Source organism: Cervus canadensis, chromosome 3, assembly GCF_019320065.1.
Source record: "Cervus canadensis isolate Bull #8, Minnesota chromosome 3, ASM1932006v1, whole genome shotgun sequence".
Classification (NCBI taxonomy): domain Eukaryota; kingdom Metazoa; phylum Chordata; class Mammalia; order Artiodactyla; family Cervidae; genus Cervus; species Cervus canadensis.
Window position 1 is genome coordinate 99,942,864 of NC_057388.1, and position 19,241 is coordinate 99,962,104.

The window sequence follows — 19,241 nt, forward strand, 5'->3', positions numbered from 1 at the left end:
GGTATGACCCCCCTTTACCGTGTCCTTCTGTGTCCTGGACCAGCGAAGTTCTGAGCACGTGTATGGAACCACTCGAGGGCTTGCCAGGCCCAGATTCAAGGCTGGCCATTGTGGTTATGACATGAGATTCCTCCTTTGTTTCTCACTTCAGCGTCAGTGTCTTTCTGTCCCAGGACCCAGGAGTGGTGAGTCACCCAGACACTAGACATGTGGTCATGCTAAAGGGAAACCGACCATCAGGAGGTCACGGAACATCTAAAGTCATGTAACCAGGATCTCGTACATAATTTTCAGGGTCCATATTTCAAAGACTATTGAGAATTTGAAGATCCCAACAGCAGAACATCACTCTAGGTACAGAGTCCTTTTGAGAGTGGGGTTTGTGCAATAAAATATAGTTTAGGGCTCTAGGATATCAATCTATTAATGGCAGCCATGCTTCACAAGGAAGTATTCCCATGGAGTGGATGTCCCACATAAAGTCAGAGCACTTTTGATGTGTCCTGGAGTCTGGCACCTCGCCCCAAATCCCTCTCGTATGTATGTTTCTTTGTGCGAACGTATAATCCACGCTGAGCAACCAGCTTCTGGCCACAAAGAAAGTTCTGTCTTAGGGCTGGTCTGGTTTCACTTGCTGCTTCCCCTCGCTGTGCCCTCAGACTCAGGAAGCACATGCTTTGGCGACCATGAAGGAGCTGTACCTGCATTTGGCAGGTGTCCCGTCTGTTAATGAACTGAGAAGAAATAGAGTCAAATGATTCCTCAATAGTGATGAGTCTGCGCTGCAGTTAAGGAACCAGACACCAAAGAATCATTGTAGGTGAGAGGACAGGAGCAGGACTGTGGTCAATTGAGCAAAGTAGAAACAACACTTCAGGGAGTATTTCGGATGCATGGGTCATAAAGGACAGTAGGAAGCCCTAAGGATTTCCTCTGAGATTCAAAACTACAGAAATATGTACGTAAATAAGCTAATATGCAAATTAAGTAATTATCTCTGGAGTAAAATATACATAAAGGTGCAAACTACTCTAAGGAAAGGTTGCAACGACTTTGTAAGACTTACATCTGTCGAGATGATGTCCAAGCAATCTGTCCAAGGCATCTCCCTGTTCTAAGCTACTGATTTAGAATCAACTTTGATTTGAGCTTCTGGGGGAAGGGGCGTGGCCCCTGAGTGACAGGTTTTCTCTGGGGCCTGGCAGGGACAGTGACATCTCAGAAGGACTCCCTGGAGAGCCCCTCTCCCCTCTCATCCACACTCAGACCAGAGGGCCTTCCACCTGCCGGGCCCCAGCCATGAGCCCCTGCCTCCTGGGCTGTGTGGTCTTCTGTCTCCTGCAGGCAGGTGAGTCCTGGGGGCTGGGTCCCCTTTGGGGTGCCACACCAAGCATGTTCTCTGTGACAGTAGCATCAATCCTCCTTCTCCATAGGGGCGGTCCATGCTGGTGTCACTCAGGACCCCAGATTCCAGGTCGTGAGGACAGGACAGAACGTGGCACTTAATTGTACTCAGGATCTGGGTCATAACTATATGTGCTGGTACGGACAAGACCCAGGACTTGGGCTGAGTCTGATCCATTACTCAACTGGCCCTTTCCCCAAGGAGCAAGGAGACGTGCCCAACGGGTACAGCGTCTCCAGACCAAACACAGAGAACTTCCCTGTCACTTGGAGTCCGCGAAATGCTCCCAGACATCTGTGTACTTCTGTGCCAGCAGTTACTCCACAGTGCTGCACAGCCATCTCCTCTCTGTGCAAAAAGACAGGGGGCCCCGTGCAGGCTCCCAGCACCGGGAGCCTCAGGGCTTTCCTGCCACATTCCTGCAGTGTGACCCTGTGTGTGTGGACTAGGTTGTCCTCAGCCTCACTCTGGGGCCTCGGGCCATGTGTCCTCCATCGGTCTCAGTGTTTCTGCTGCATCCTCCCTGTGAACCAGGAGACACTTCCCCAGCTCTGACTCCTAGTTGAAAGGTCGGGCACGTTGAGGCATGCCCCAGAAGTGTGCCGCAGACAAGTTCCGGAGGCTGGCTAAACTTCTGGGGGCCGACCCCCTGCAGCCTGGTCCAATCAGGTGCTGACACGGAGCCCTTGGACATCAGCTGCCACTGTAGCCCGCGCTTTCTTCCTTATATGGGAAGACCTGGCTTGGACTCCGGCCCTGGCCATAAAACCTCTCCCCACCCCTCATACCTCGCAGACTCCCTTTGTCTCCTCACTCACCCGCCCCCGGGAGTTCTGCCCGAGAGCGACTGCCCAATAAAGGCCTTCGTCAAAGGTCCTTAGAGGTGGCCCTTTCTTCCTGCGGCGTTTTCTAACATCTGGCGCCCAACGTGGGGCTCGAGGTGAGGGCCCCCGGCACTCACCGTTGAGGCCCCCTCGAGGTCCACCACTGCGGTAGCCCCGGACCCAGGCGGCTGACCAACCTCCCGTACAGCAGGATACGGGGTAAGTCCCTTCGGCTTTGGGGCCTGCCCTCCCTGGCGACCACCTCTTAGGGCCCAGTAACGGGTGCACACTTACTGGGCCCTCCCTGTCACCAGCTGGTGGGGAGACGTCCCCAGCGGCTGAGAAGACCTCCGGCTTCGGCCTCCAGGTTCAGCCTTTTCCAGTCACGAGCTCGTGAGGGAGACGTCCCAAGCTGCTGAGTAGACCTCCGGCTTCGGCCTTTCCCAGTCCCCAGCTCATGAGGAAGATGTTCCGAATGGCTGCACGGACCTCCGGCTTCCCTTGACACGTCCGAAGACGTTCAGACAGCGGGGGTTGCCTCCATAACCCGTGGTCGCCATGGGATCGACAGCCTCCAAACCCGATCCCCAATACTCCACCCCCTTAGAGTGCCTGCTGGCTAACCTGCAGACCCTAAGACTAAAGGGATATATCCGCCCCAAGCAGCTCACTTTTCTGTGTTCACAGGCCTGGCCTCGCTATTCCCTAGATAATGGCTCACAATGGCCAGCCACAAGGACACTAGACTTTGACGTCCTCCGTGATTTAGATAATTACTGCCGGAGAACGGGAAAATGGTCTGAGGTCCCCTTATGTTCAGGCCTTTTGGGCATTGTGCTCTCACCCCACCCTGTGCACCACGTGCGCTCCCAGCCAAATCCTACTCACCATGGCTCCCCCTGACTCCACCCTCCTGGACCAAGCCAACTCCTCCCGTCTCTGAGTCCTCTGCTTTCTCTGTTCCCCCAGAAGATCTGGTGGCCCCCCCTCCCTATGCATCTCCCACGGCCCCCACCCCTTCCTCTCTGGCTCCTGCCCCCTCCCCCTCCACTCCGGCCCCTTTTGCCTCTGTTCCCGCCCCCGAGACTCCACCGCCGGCCCCAGATCCTCCAGCCCTTAACCCTATCTTGTATCCTCCCCTTCCCCCAGTCACTCCCTCCCCTTCTCCGGTTAGCTCCCACACTCGCTCTCACAGCAACCCTCCAGGTGCCTCCCCTCCCCCTCCTCCAGCCCCGCTACTCCCTCTGTGACAAGTAGCCGGAGCTGAGGGTTTAGCCCAGGTCCACGTCCCCTTCTCTCTCCAAGACCTAGCACAGATTGAGGCCAAACTGGGATCCTTTTCCTCCAACCCCACTCAGTACATTAAGCAGTTTACGAGTCTGACCCAGGGTGTGCCTATGCCCTAACATGGCAGGACATATATGTCATCCTGGGGTCTACCGCCACCCCCGAAGAGAGGCAGGCCATTTGGATGGCAGCCAGGGCTCAGGCCGACCAGCGGCACAGTGCCAACCCCTCCCCTGAGCGCCCCCCGGGAGCTCAGGCAGTTCCTGACACCGACCCTGATTGGAACTACCAGGAAGGGGGTGGCGGCCAGCTGTGGGTACGCTATATGATAGAGTGTATCCTCAATGGAATGGAAACGTCCTCTCATAAGGTAGTAAACCTCCTCAAACTAGATGAGGTGACTCAGGGGCCCGACGAAAATCCAGCCATGTTTCTTAATCGGCTGACTGAGGCCCTTGTTCAATACACCAGACTGTCCCCTGAGTCCCCCATTGGGGCAGCTATCTTGGCCAATCGTTTTATCTCCCAATCCGCACCTGACATCCGAAAAAAACTGGCCAAGGCCGAGGACGGCCCTCAGACCCCTATTCGAGACCTGGTAAAAATGGCCTTTAAAGTTTACAACGCCCGTGAAGAAACTGCTGAGGCCAGCCGAAAGGCAAGGCTCAAACAAAAGGCCGACTTTCAGGCAAGCCTCCTAAACCAGCAAACCCAGGCCTTGGTAGCAGCCCTGCAGCCGGCAGCGGGCTCGGGGCCCCAAAACCCCCCTCCGGGGGCCTGCTTCAAGTGCAGCCAAGAAGGACACTGGGCCGAGATGTGCCCCAATCTGCAGCCTCCCTCCAAGCTGTGCCCATTGTGCAAACAACGAGGACACTGGGCTAGTGACTGTCCCCAGGCCTCTCGGGCCCCGACCTCTAGGGGCCGGAGACCAGAGCGCCCCAGGGAGACCTCCTGCCCTCCTCCGGCCTTGGAGCTGCTGAGCTTCAATGATGACTGACGCCGCCCAGACTCGGGGACCCCAATAACCCAAGCCGAGCCCAGGGTAACACTCCAGGTAGCGGGTAAGTCCATCAACTTTCTAGTTGATACGGGGGCTACCTATTCAGTCCTTCCCTCTTTCAGGTGTACTTTATGTCCTTCCCAGGTTTCGGTTATGGGCATTGACGGCCAACCCTCGTGTCCACTCCAAACCCAACCACTGTCCTGCCAATTAGATTCCTGCCTATTTACCCACTCCTTTTTGGTCATCCCCTCCTGCCCTACTCCTCTCTTGGGAAGAGATATACTCGCTAAGCTGAAGGCCACTCTTCACCTAACTCCAGGATGGGCTCCCACGTCAGGGGCCTTCCTAATGTTATTTGTTGACCCTCCAACCTCTTCTGTTAATCCTGAGGTCTTCTGTTAATCCTGGTGGTGGCTCGGCACCACCCTCCAGTCCTCATCCAGCTAAGGGACCCCACCTGTTTCCCAGCCCGGCCCCAGTTTCCTTTGTCTACTCATAACCTCAGGGGGCTAAAGCCCATCATCAACCGTCTCATGGGACAGGGTCTTTTGATCCCCACGACTTCCCCCTGTAACATGCCCATCCTCCCTGTTCGAAAGGCTTCAGGAGACTACCAGCTAGTGCAGGATCTCCGCCTGATCAACACGGCAGTGGTCCCTGCTCATCCACTTGTCCCTAACCCCTACACCCTCCTTTCTTCCATACCTCCCCAAACCTCTCATTTCAACATTATTGACCTCAAGGATGCCTTTTTTTACCATCCCACTCCACCCCGACTGCCAATTCCTCTTTGCTTTTACCTGGACTGACCCCGACACCCAGCTGACCACACAACTCACATGGACCGTACTCCCTCAGGGGTTCAGAGACAGTCCCCACTACTTCGGGCAGGCTCTGTCCCGGGACCTGGCCAGATGCTCGCTCCGCCCTAGCACCCTCCTCCAATATGCAGACGACTTGCTCCTTTGCAGCCCCTCAGAAGAGACCTCCCGACAACATTCTGCAACTCTTCTTAATTTCCTCGGTTCCCAGGGTTACAGAGCCTCACAATCCAAAGCTCAACTGACTCAGACTTCTGTTGTCTATCTAGGCCTCCAAATCACCCCTACCACTAAGGCCCTGACAGCAGATCAGTGTAGCCTCCTCAGGTCCATCTGTCCTCCGGCCAACGGAGACCAGATATTGTCCTTCCTAGGACTGACGGGGTTCTTCCAACACTGGGTCCCAAATTACGACACCCTGGCCAAACCCCTATATGCCGCCGCTAAAGAGACTCCCACAGGACTGCTGTCTTCCCCCACCGAAGTGGCTAAGGCCTTCCATGCTTTACCCTCAACCCTATTTGCTGCACTCCCTCTCTTTCTCCCAAATCCCAACTATCCGCACCATCTATACACTGATGAAAAGGGAGGGATAGCCTTTGGAGCCTTGGTGCAACCGATTGGCCCCGAACTGCTGCCTATTGCTTACATATCCAAACAACTTGACCCCACAGCCAGGGGATGGTTCCCCTGCCCGCGGGCACTAGTGGCAGCGGCAACATTGTACGCTGATGCTAAAAAGCTGATTCATGGTCAACCCCTGACCATCTTCTTACCTCATCACCTTGGCGATCTTTTAGCCTCTAGATTTCTCTCTGACCTCAGCGAGTCCAGGCTCCAGCAGTTTCACCTGGTATTTTTGGACAATCCGCAAGTTTCCGTGACTCGCTCTCCACAATTAAACCCGCTTTCTTCGTTGCCCTCCCTCCCCCTCTCCTCAAAACCCCCAGCCCACTCATGCTCAGAGGTCCTTGAGTCCCTTATGCAACCACCTCACAACCTGTTTTCCGAACCTCTACCAGATCCAGAGCTAACTTTGTTCGTCGATGGGAGCTCAAAGCAAGATCCCGATGGGAACCGAAGGGCGGCTTATGCTGTGGTAACCACCCGGGAAGTCCTAGAGGCTCAGCCCTTGCCACCCGGGACGACCTCTCAAAAGGCTGAACTAACAGCCCTAACTAGAGCCTTACACCTAGCAAAAGGAAAAAGGGCCAATATTTACACAGACTCCAAATACGCCTTCTTGATTGCCCATTCTCACGCGGCAATCTGGAGAGAGCGGGGCTTCCTGACCACTAAAGGATCCCCCATCTGTAATGCCCCCCACATTATTCGACTGTTAGATGCCTTATCTCTGCCCAAAGAGGTCGCTATCATACACTGCAAGGGACACCAAAATACTCATGACACTGTCTCTCTGGGTAATAATATGGCAGATCAAGTGGCTAGACAAATCACCTTACAACAAGCCCCTGAGCCCTTGCTGACTTTGAGATCCACCCTCAACCCAGATTATTCCAGCCAGGAAGCCAGAGCCTTGCTGGCACAGGAAGAGGCTCAGAGGCACCTGTCGGGATGGATATTACTCCGTAATAAACCAGTGCTTCCTGAGCGCCAGGCTAAGGCCATAATATCCCAAATCCACAATACCCTCCACATCGGGCCAAGGGATCTCTTTTCCTTTCTCAGCCCTGTCTTTTCTCCCCTACATCTCAGACAGACCATATATGCTGTCCACCGCTCCTGCCTAACATGTGCTTCCACCTCTCCTCAAGGAGGACTCCGACCCCCACAGGAGACTCACCAGCTAAGGGGACACATGCCCGGACAAGATCGGCAGATAGACTTCACCCACATGCCCAGACATCGAACCTACCGCTATCTGCTGGTCTTGGTGGACACCTTTTCAGGATGGGTCGAGGCCTTCCCCACCGCCCGAGAGACGGCAGCGGCGGTGGCAGAGGTCTTGACGACCCATCTCATTCCCAGATTTGGGTTGCCAAACTCTCTCCAGTCTGACAATGGGCCTGCATTCATCTCACAGATCTCCCAGCAGGTAGCTACGGCCCTGGGCATTGACTGGCATCTCCACATCCCCTATCAGCCCCAATCGTCGGGCAAACTAGAGTGGGTGAACGGCATCATCAAGACGCACCTGACCAAGCTTGCCTCAGAACTGCGGCTGTCTTGGGTCGACCTCCTTCCTCTGGCGCTCACTCGCATTCGCACCACACCACACTCCAAAACAGGTTTGACCCCTTTTGAACTGCTCTACGGCAGGCCCTATCTCCTGACTCACCTCCCAGAGGGAGAGGCTCCCCCACTCGCGGGGTACCTCCCCCTCTTCTCCCTCCTACGATCCTTGCTGAGAGAACACGCAGACTGGGTCCTGCCACAACCAACAGACGACGAGGGGCCAACTCAGCCTCTGGCCCCGGGAGATCAGGTACTGCTAAAAGCCTTGAGTCCTCGCCCGCTACAACCTCGCTGGATGGGGCCCCATACTGTAATCCTCACCACTCCCACGGCAGCCAAACTGCTGGGACACGAGCCCTGGGATCACCTGACCCGGCTCAAACGAGCTCCCCGGGGTCTCCCAGAGACAGGGGTGGCCCCAGCCCAGGCCCCTCCTCCCAATTACTCCTACCGCTCCACCCTCACGGGGCCGACCAAACTGACCATCACCCGAACCCCTCTGTCGTCGATCCCAAAATAATTGAGGGACCACATCCCGATATCTGATGCTGACCTGGCATCACCTGCTGTGGCTGCTAACAATCACAGCTCTGGCCATACTTTTTGCCATTGGATTAGCGGCCACACCCCCCGCGATTGGTCCTCCACTCTTCAACTGTCCCTGGCCCTCACATACCTAGCCATCTGCTTCCTACTCCTGAGGTGCTATTCCCTTGGGACACCCTGACCTGGTTCCAGCTCCATCCCTACGAGACCCACGGGGCTGGTTGTCCGCCACACCCCCTTCACCCCAACCTCAGAACAATGCGGGACTCTCTACTCTGGGTTACTCTGGGGGTACTGGGGGTCCTGGAAAAAGGGGGGCACACCTACCAAAACCCCCACCAGCCTTTTCAAGTCACCTGGATCTTAAAAAATGGAGAGACCTACGTCATACCCGAAATCGGGGGGTGGTGGGTATGTTCACAGACTGGGCTGACACCCTGTCTCCATTTAGCTGTCTTTGACCAGAGCAGGGAATTCTGTGTCATGGTAGTGGTAGTACCCAAGATTACCTACCACCCAGAAGAGGTCCTCTACAACTTTTGGGACCGAGACACCCCAGCTCCTAGACATAAGAGGGAGCCCATTACAGCTATTACTCTAGCAACCCTGTTTGCCCTGGGGGCAGCCGGAATGGGTACGGGCATTGCTTCCCTGACCACACAACATCAGGGCCTGATCACCCTGAGAGTCGCCATTGATGAAGATATTGCACGAATAGAAAAGTCTATGATGGCCTTAGAAAAATCCCTAACCTCTTTGTCAGAAGTGGTGTTACAGAACAGACGAGGCCTAGACCTGATCTTTTTACAACAAGGGGGCCTCTGTGCAGCCCTCAAGGCAGAGTGTTGCTTTTACGCAGACCATACAGGGGTAGTAAGAGAGTCCATGGCCAAGGTAAGAGAAGGACTAGAGCGCAGAAAGAGGGAACGGGAAGCCCAGCAACGTTGGTTCAAATGATGGTTCCAAAACTCCCCCTGGCTGACCACCCTGCTTTCGACCTTAATGGGACCACTCATAATCCTCTTGTTGTTCTTAACTTTCGGGCCCTGTCTCTTAAATAAGCTCTTGGCCTTTATCAAACAATGGCTCAACGCAGTCCAGCTGATGGTGTTGCGAGAGCAGTACCAAGGGCTTCCAACAAACACTCTGTGACAAAATTAACGGCAGACGCTCCCTGTCATCCCGGCCACACCATACCCCTCGCCGCCCCCGTTCAGCAGGATGTAGCCAGAGAGAACCGACGCCCCTTGTCCTATAACAAAAAGGCCGGGATGAAAGGTCAGGCACGTTGAGGCATGCCCCGGAAGAGTGCCGCAGACAAGTTCCGGAGTCTGGCTAAACTTCCGGGGGCAGACCCCCTGCAGCCTGGTCCAATCAGGTGCTGACACGGAGCCCTTGGACACCAACCGCCGCTGTAGCCCGCGCTTTCTTCCTTATATGGGAAGACTTGGCTTGGACGCCAGCCCCGGCCATAAAACCTCTCCCCCCGCTCATACCTCGCAGACTCCCTTTGTCTCCTCGCTCACTCGCCCCCGGGAGTTCTGCCCGAGAGCGACCACCCAATAAAGGCCTTCGTCAACGGTCCTTAGAGGTGGCCCTTTCTTCCTGCGGCGTTTTCTAACACTAGTCATCACCTGAGCCTGAGACCTAGGAGGGAAGGGTGTTGGTAAATTAGATACACTAGGCACTCTTGTCTCACTCAGGCAGCTGTTTCTGTCTTTCTGGAGGTTCTCCCCCAGCCTGGCTCTCACCTGGTCTCGGCTCTGGTCCACCTTTCCCAGGCGGGCAGGACTTCCTCTCCCCACCTCCCTGCATCAGCTCGCTGGCCCTCTCTACCACAGCCACACTGCTCCTCCCTCATCTGGGTCAGGTCCCTTCCCATGCCACAGGGAGGCTTTTAAAGCGGCCTCTCTATGTGGTATGTATTGAGCAAGATGTATGGAGTCATGAAAAAGAAACAAACTTTAGTTAATCACCTATCATCCCAAAACTCACGTGAGTCCATCTGAAGGAGGACAGATTGCCTTTGTGTGTTCTCGACGCACACCCCCCACCCTCCGACATCCTTAGCATCTCACCTAACCTAGGCCAGGTTGGGACCACCTGGCATGCTCATCAAAATCTTCTCAAAGTCAAAATATATCCTGCATCGCCCCCATTATATCATGATTTTATACGTGCAGAAATAAATGAGTTCATATTTCTAAGACTTCTTTATGAAAAGTATTATCTAGAATTTGATCATGCTTAATTTAAATACAAAATCTGGAAATATATGCATCTGATTAATCAGAAGTAGTTATGGAATACATGTTTGTAGGCAGATTCACTTGAGACCCTCAGAGTATTTATTTTATGATCCTATATTTCCATGTTTAGCTAACTACTGTCACTGTAGTGGTGCCACAATTATTTCCCTCTTAGTAAAAAGGTGGGATCATACATTCTTCTGCCTCCAGAGGCTGAGTGGATTCGATGATCAACCCATCAACCAGGCTAGGAAGGCAGAAGAACAGGTATGTGTGCGTGTGAGAGAGAGAGAGAGAGTGTGTGTGTGTGTGTGTGTGTGTGTGTGTTCAGGGTGCCGGAATTTTTGTACCCTTGCTTTAACAGATAGGACTTCCCTTGTGGCTCAGATGGTAAAGCATCTGCCTCCAATGTGGGAGACCTGGGTTTGATCCCTGGGTCGGGAAGATCCTCTGGTGAAGGAAATGGCAACCCACTCCAGTACTCTTGCCTGGATAATCCCATGGACAGCGGAGCCAGGTAAGCTATAGTCCATGCCGTTGCAAAGAGTAGGACAAGTCTGAGCAACTAAATTTTCTTTCTTTTAAACAAATGCTGCAAATCCATGAGACCCTTGACCTTTGGCCACTTGGAGGCACTGTTCCATGATAAGCAGGGTGTGCTGGGAGGGTATGAGAGTCACCCTGGGGAGGGCAGCTTAAGAGAACCTTGTCTATATCATGCCTGCATCTGGGAGCAGGTCTGAGTTCCCTGCGTGGTCCTGGGACACATGGAGCCAGCACAGACTCCACACTGTGCAGGGAACTGGGGACATGGCTGGAACCACGGGATGAACATATACGGTCAAAACCTAACTCAGCATGGGAAGTGGAATGGTGAAGGGGTTGGAGTGGCTAGTGAGGGCCTGGTGGCTGGTGATGAGTGTCAGGCAGGGTCAGGCAGACAAAAACAAGGCATGTTGTGTGCATATGGGACCAAGGGATGAAACTCACCTCACACCCAGTCTTGCTGAGGAGCTGTCAGGACAGGGAAGGGTATAGAGGAGCCAGCCCTGGGTATTGGTAAGGGGTCCAGTGGACAAGGAGAGCCTGATAGACACAGCAGTGATGTCATAAGCAAATGCTCCAATCAGGGAAGCAGGACCTTCAGCACTTTACTCCACTACCCCAGGAGACCCACCCCCAGCCAGCAGCTGTCTTGGGTTCCTGATGCTGCCTTGGGTGCCAGGCTCCTCCGCTGTGTGACTCTCTGCCTCCTGGGAACAGGTGAGTCCTGGACACAGTGTGGGAGCTTCTGAGATGTCTTTGCCTCCCTGAGATAGAAGGCTGGTGATGAGGGCTTCAGCAGGAGGCTTTCACTGTCCTCTGCCCTCAGCTTCCTTCTGTCTTCTCCCCAACAGGCCTGGTGGATTCTGAATTCACCCAGACCCCCAAATACCTGATCAAATCAAGAAAACAGCAAGTGATGCTGAGATGTTCCCCTGACTCTGGACATCGCTCTGTGTACTGGTACCAACAGGCGCTGGTCCAGGGCCCCCAGTCCTCATTCAGCCTTTCAACAGGGAAGTGAATGAGAAAGGAAACATATCAGATCGATTCTCAGGAATACAGTTCAGTGACTCTCACTCTGAGCTGAACTTGACTTCCTTGGAGCTGATGGACTCAGCCGTGTATCTCTGTGCCAGCAGCCAAGACACAGCCCTGCATGATCACGTGCCTCTGGGACAAAAACACTCTTGCCCCAGCTCAGGAAGTGGTGGTGAGGGTGTCGGCTGCCAGCCTGCCAAGCCCAGTCTCTGGTAGAGCGATAGACTTTCCTAACATTCATTTATCTTGATATGTTTGTATGCTATCACCTAAGATCATGGCAAATAAGCATTAGTTTAAACTGTTCATAAAACATTCTGAGGGATGAAGAATTCACCGACCTATACTTCATAACGTGACAAGCTGGATGCCAGCTTCAGTTTGTTCTCCAATACTTGTGGTTCCTTCTCCTCATGAAAAGGCTTCTCATACGAACAAATTGAATATACTGTTGGTTATGTGTAACATGATACCATTTGGGCCTCTATGATATTAAATTGTTACTCGAGTGAAATGGGCAGCCACGGCCGCATCAACAAGGAGGTATTTCCTTGGGAAAAGAATGTCTCAAATAAAAAAGAGATTTTTCCCTTATGCTGGTGTGTGCCCCGTCTCGCCATGTCGCTCCTAAGTCTGCATTCCTTTGGGCCAATAAGTCATCCTGTGCGGGGCAACCAGCTTCTCTCCACCCAGAAAGGTGGGTCACAGGCCTGAGGGCGCTCTGCTTACTCACTCTCCCGAAATGGGAAGCAGGGCTCTGTGAACATGAAGGAGCTATGTTTGGCTGGTGTACTGTCTGTCAGTGAATGGATAAGAACAGATCCAAACAATTCCCGGAATGCTGATGAGCCTGCGATGAGGTTGAGAGCAGAAACCAGAGAAACATGGTCGGTGGAGGGCCATTCCTAGGGCTGCAATCAATTAAAGCAGAAATGGGTCTTGAAGTCCTATCGGGACACATATCACAAAGGAGAGAAGGAAGCTAGAGGGAATTTCCCAAGATGCTGAGCTATAGAAATATGTAGATAAAGTAATATACACATTTATGAAGAATTATCTCTGGAATAAAGTATAGATAAAATCACAAACTGTTTACAGAAAGGTTACAACGTGTGAGGCTCATGTCCGTTGAGCTGGATGGGTCACCCTGTAGTGAACTCTTCACAGAGGTTCTTTTCTGATTTGAGCCTCTGGGGGAAGAGGCGTGGCCCCCTGAGTGACAGGTTGGCTCTGGGGCCTGGCAGGGACAGTGACATTTCAGAAGGACTCCCTGGAGAGCCCCTCTCCCCTCTCATCCACACTCAGACCAGAGGGCCCTCCGCTTGCCCCGCCCCCGCCATGAGCCCCTGCCTCCTGGGCTGTGTGGTCTTCTGTCTCCTGCAGGCAGGTGAGTCCTGGGGGCAGGGTCCCCTTGGGGGTGCCAGCACTGAGCATGTCCACTGTGACTGCAGCATCGGTCCTCCTTCTCCACAGGGGTGGTCCACGCTGGTGTCACCCAGGACCCCAGATTCCAGGTCCTGAGGACAGGACAGAGGACGACACTGAAATGCACTCAGGATCTGGGTTATGACCACATGTGCTGGTACCAACAAGACCCGGGACACGGGCTGCTGCTGAACCATTACTCAGTTAGCTCCCCCACCACGGAGAAAGGAGACGTGCCTGACGGGTACAGCGTCTCCAGACTAAGGAGAGAGAACTTCCCTCTCATGCTGGATTTTGCCAACCACTCCCAGACATCTGTGTACTTCTGCTCCAGCAGTTACTCCACGGCTCTGCACGGCCACCTCCTCTCTGTGCAAAAAGACAGGTGAGGCCCTGCAGCCTGGAAGTCAGAGATCCTAATCAGGGATCCTAGCACTGGGGGTCTTAGTGTTTTGTAGGTCATGTGCCTGCAGTGCAACCCTGGGTGTGTGGACTAGGTTGACCCAACCTCACTCAGGGACTCCGAGACATGTGTCCACCATCCATCTCTGTCTTTTTCTCTATATCCTCCCTGTGAACCAAGAAGATGCTTCTCCAGCTCTGACTCCTAGTCATCACCTGAGCCTGAGACCTCTAGGGGGGAAGCTTGCTGGTAAATTAGATAAAAATAGATCCCCTTGTCTCACTTCAATATTGTCTCTCTGGAAGGCTTTCCCCAACTGGTTCTCACGTGGTCTCCGCTCTTGCCCACCTTTCTTGGGTGGGCAGAACATTCCTCTCCTTACCTCCCTGGCCCTCAGTATCACACCCATGCTGCTCCTCAGTCATCTGGGTCATGTCCCTTCCCAAGTCACAGGGAAGCTTTTAAAGTGGCCTCTCCATGTAGTCTTCATTAAGCAAGTTGTCTGGAGTCATCAAAGAGAAATCAGCTTCCGTTAATTATCAATTATCCAAATCTCATGTGAGTCCATCTGATGGAGAGACTGGTTTTCTGGGTTCATTCTCACGACCCGAACTTCCTCAGCATCTCACCTAACCTAGGCCAGGTTGGCACCACCTCCCTCATCAAAATCTTCTCAAAGTCAAAATATATCTTCCATCACCCCATTATATCAAGATTTTATAAGTGTAGAAATATATGAGTTCGTATATATAAAACCTCTTTATGAAATGTATTAACTGGGACTTGGTAATGCTAAATTTATATAGGAAATGTGGAAATAGATGCATCTTATAATCAGAGGTAGGTATGGAATAAAGGTTTCCAGGCAGATTCACGTGAGATCCTCAGAGTGTTTGTTTTATGGTCATTTATTACCATCTTAGCTAACTACCATCATTGCAGTGGTGCAGCAATTCTTTCCTTCTTAGTAAAATTGTCAGATCATTGAGTCTTCAACTTCCAGATGCTAAGAGTAGATTTGATAATCAACCCTAATTCAGCCAGAATGGGAAAGCAGTATAATAGTAGAATGTGTGTGTGTGTGTGTGTGTGTGTGCGTGTATTCAGGTTGTGGGGTTTTTGTACCCTTGCCCTAGACAGAGGCTACAATTCCATGAGACTGTGAACCACTGGCAACTAGGAGGCAGTGTGGGCCCATATAAGCAAGGTGTGCTGAGAGGGGTTGAGAGTCCCCCAGTAGAGGGCAGCTTTAGGGAACCTTAACTACAAGCCTGTGTCAGGGAACAGGTTTGAGTTCCCTGAGTGATCCTGGGGCACATGGAGCTAGCACAGACTCCTCAGGGTCAGGGAAGTGGGGATGCGCCTGGAGCTGCAGGATGTACTCAGCGGTGCCCTGCATGGGAAGTGAGGGTGAGGGGTCTGGGTGGCTGCTGAGTGCTTGGTGATGAGTGTCAGGAAGGGGTAGAGAGAGGAGGAAAAGTCATATTGTGGACATATGGAGACATGGGGAGAGTGCACACTTCATACCCACCCTTTGCTGAGGGGCTGTGCAAGACTGGGAATGGCATAGAGGAGCCAGCCCTGGGTCCAACCAAGCGGTCCAGCGGATCAGGAAACAGCCTGCAGAGACACAGAGCAGTGACCTCATAGGCAAACGCTCCAATCAGGGAAGCAGGAGGATCAGTACTCTACACCAGTCACCCCAGGAGCCCCGCCCCCAGCCAGCAGCAGTCTTGGGTTCCTGATGCTGCCATGGGCTCCAGGCTCCTCTGCTGTGTGACTCTCTGCTTCCTGGGAGCAGGTGAGACCTGGACACAGTGTGGGAGCTCCTGAAATGTCTTTGCCTCCCTGAGATAGAAGCCTGGTGATGAGGGCAGCAGCAGGAGGCTTCCCTATGCTCTCCCCTCAGCTTCTTCTGTCTCCTCCCCAACAGGCCTGGTCGATTCTGGAGTCACCCAGACCCCCAAATACCTGATCAAATCAAGAAAGCAGCAAGCGACTCTGAGATGTTCCCCTGAATCTGGACACCGCTCTGTGTACTGGTACCAACACTCCCTGGGCCAGGGTCCCCAGTTCCTCATTCAGTATTACAACAGGAAGTGATACAAAAAGGGGACATATCAGATCAATTCTCAGGAAAGCAGTTCAATGACTTTCACTCTGAGCTGAACTTGAGCTCCTTGGAGCTGATGGACTCAGCCGTGTATCTCTGTGCCAGCAGCCAAGACACAGCCCTGCGTGATCAGGTGCCTCTGGGACAAAAACACTCCTGCCCCAGCTCAGGAAGTGGTGGTGAGGGTGTCGACTGCCTGCCTGCCAGGCCCAGGCCTGGCAGAGTGGACACTCTTTATCACTCAAGAGCTTTTGTGTAGCCGAGGTTTACTAAAGTATAAAAAGTGAAAAGTGAAAGTGAAAGTGAAGTCACTTAGTCGTGTCCGACTCTTTGAGACCCCGTTGACTGTAGCCTACCAGGGTTCTCTGTCCATGGGAATCTCCAGGCAGGAATACTGGAGTGGGTTGCCGTTTCCTTCTCCAGGGGATCTTCCCGACCCAGTGATCGAACCCGGGTCTCCCGCATTGCCGGCAGACACTTTAACCTCTGAGCCACCAGGAAGCTCCAAAGTATAAAAAGGGACAGACAAAGCTTCTAACATAGACATTGAAGGGGGAGGAGAGTGCACCCACTTGCTAGTCTTATCAAGGTCTTATATAGTTTAACCAGACCCACTTGCAACATACATCTTATATTACCAAGATTAGAACTGACAATAGAAAGGTCTTACCAAACCCACTTCCACAATATACATCGTAAAACAATAAGATTAGTCAGAAGGTCTTTGGTAAGGAGAAACATGTGCTTGAGCAAGGTACAGTGCTATATGGACTAAACAAAGCAAGAAGAAGAAACCTTTGTTCTTTTCTCTTTGAGAGCCCCACACCCCTCTCTCTTCCTCGAGGACTCTGGACACCTTTCTCTTCCTTGGGGACCCTGGACTTCTTATCAACCTGCCTAGGAATTTACTCTCCCAGCTTCTTTGATTTGAGTTTCTGGGGGAAGGGGCGTGGCCCCTGAGTGACAGGTTGGCTCTGGGGCCTGGCAGGGACAGTGACATCTCAGAAGGACTCCCTGCAGAGCCCCTCTCCCCTCTCATCCACACTCAGACCAGAGGGCCCTCCGCCTGCCCCGGCCCCGCCATGAGTCCCTGCCTCCTGGGCTGTGTGGTCTTCTGTCTCCTGCAGGCAGGTGAGTCCTGGGGGCAGGATCCCCTGGGGTGTCAGCACGAAGCATGTCCGCTGTGACTGCAGCATCGGTCCTCCTTCTCCACAGGGATGGTCCACGCTGGTGTCACCCAGGACCCCAGATTCCAGGTCGTGAGGACAGGACAGAGCGTGACACTTAATTGTACTCAGGATCTGGGTCACGACTATATGTGCTGGTACCGACAAGACCCAGGACTCGGGCTGAGGCTGATCCATTACTCAACTGGCCCTTTCACCAAGGAGCAAGGAGATGTGCCCGACAGGTACAGCGTCTCCAGACCAAACACAGAGAACTTCCCTCTCACGCTGGAGTCCGCCAAACGCTCCCAGACATCTGTGTACCTCTGAGCCAGCAGTTACTCCACAGCGCTGCACGGCCACCTCCTCTGTGCAAAAAGACAGGGGGGGCCCGTGCAGGCTCCCAGCATCGGAAGCCTCAGAGTTTGCAACCACGTGCCTGCAGCGTGACCCTGGGTGTGTGGACTAGGTTGGCCTGTGCCTCACTCCTGGGCCTCGGGGCCATGTGTCCTCCATCGGGCTCTGTCCTTCCTCTACATCCTCCCTGTGAACCTGGAAGATGCTTCCTCACATCCTCCCTGTGAACCAGCTCAGACTCCTAGTCATCACCTGAGCCTGAGATCGAGGAGGGAAGGTTGTTGGTAAATCAGATACACTAGGCACTCTTGTCTCACTCAGGCAGAACCTGTCTGTCTTTCTGGAGGTTCTCCCCCAGCCTGGCTCTCACCTGGTCTCGGCTCTGGTCCACCTTTCCCAGGCCTGCAGGACTTCCTCTCCCCACCTGCCTGCATCAGCTCCCTGGCCCTCTCTACCACAGCCACACTGCTCCTCCCTCATCTGGGTCAGGTCCCTTCCCATGCCACAGGGAGGCTTTTAAAGGGGCCTCTCTATGTGGTCTGTTTTGAGCAAGATGTATGGAGTCATCAAAGAGAAACAAACTTTAGTTAATTATAAATCATCCAAAAACTCAGCTGAGCCCACCTGAAGGAGGACAGACTGTCTTTGTGTGTTCTCGACACCCCTGCTCCCAACATCCTTAGCATCTCATCTAACCTCCCTCATCAAAATCCTCTCACAGTCAAAATCTATCCTGCATCACCCCATTATATCATGCTTTGATAAATGCAGAAATAATTGAGTCCACATTTATAAAATTTGTAATAAAATTTTATAATAAATTTATAATAAATTATTTATAATAAATACTAGAAACGCATTATCTAGAATTTGATAATGCTTAATTTAAATAGGAAATCTGAAAATATATGTCTGTGACTATTCAGAAGTAGTTATAAATACATGTTTGCAGGCAGATTCACTTGAGACCCTCTGAGCATTTATTTTATGATCGTATGTTTCCGTCTTTAGCTAACTACCATCATTGTAGTGCTGCAGCAATTATTTCCTTCTTAGTAAAATGGTCAGATCATACAGTCTTCTACCTCCAGAGGCTAAGAGTGCATTTGAAGATCAACCCTAATTGGCCAGGCTAGGAAGGCAGTAGAACAGATATGTGTGTGTGTGTGTGTGTGTGTGTGTGTATTCCGGGTGTGGGATTTTTGAAACCTTGATTCAAAGAGAGGCTGCTAATCCATAAGACCATAAACCTTTGGCCACAAGGAGGCACTGTGTTTCCATGGTAAGCAGGGTGCCCTGGGAGGGGCTGAGAGGCACCCTGGGGAAGGAAGCTTAAGGGAACCTTGGCTACATGCCTGCACCTGGGAGCAGATTTGAGTTCCCTGAATGATCCTGGGACACGTGGAGCCAGCACAGACTCCTCACGGCTCAGGAGGAGGGGTCATGCCTGGAGCTTCAGGATGTGCCCAGGGGGCCGTCTCCTGGAGCAGCGTGGGAAGGGGAGCTGAGAGCTTGGGGTATCTGGTGAGCGCTGGGTCATGAGGGTCAGGCAGGGTCAGACAGAGCAGAACAAGAGTGTTGTGGACACATGGGACCAGGGGATGAAGCTCACCTCACGCCCATCCTTTTTGAGGGGTTGTCAGGACAGGGAATGGCATAGAGGAGCCAGCCCTGGGTCCTGCCAAGGGGTCCAGTGGATCAGGAAACAGCCTGCAGAGACACAGAGCAGTGACGTCATAGGCAAATGCTCCAATCAGGGACACAGGAAGTTCAGCACTTACACCACTCAGCCCAGGAGCCCCGCCCCCAGCCAGCAGCAGTCCTGAATTCCTGATGCTGCCATGGGCTCCAGGCTCCTCTGC

At 53.0% G+C, this 19,241-nt stretch overlaps 3 gene segments (V, D, J or C); 2 read left to right on the top strand and 1 right to left on the bottom strand.

Annotated features, from left to right (window-relative positions):
• Positions 1-15,495: 15,495 nt before the first annotated feature.
• On the top strand, positions 15,496-16,115 carry LOC122437840. The segment is given in 2 exon segments: positions 15,496-15,544; positions 15,677-16,115. Coding segments are annotated over 2 exon segments (488 nt in total).
• Positions 16,116-16,938: 823 nt separating this feature from the next.
• LOC122437841 lies at positions 16,939-17,352 on the top strand. The segment is given in 2 exon segments: positions 16,939-16,987; positions 17,072-17,352. Coding segments are annotated over 2 exon segments (330 nt in total).
• A 1,725-nt stretch (positions 17,353-19,077) lies between these two features.
• LOC122437842 overlaps positions 19,078-19,241 on the bottom strand; it is a 2,081-nt gene continuing 1,917 nt past the window's right edge. Inside the window, 1 exon segment of the V gene segment in view lies at positions 19,078-19,089. Coding sequence covers positions 19,078-19,089 — 12 coding nt within the window.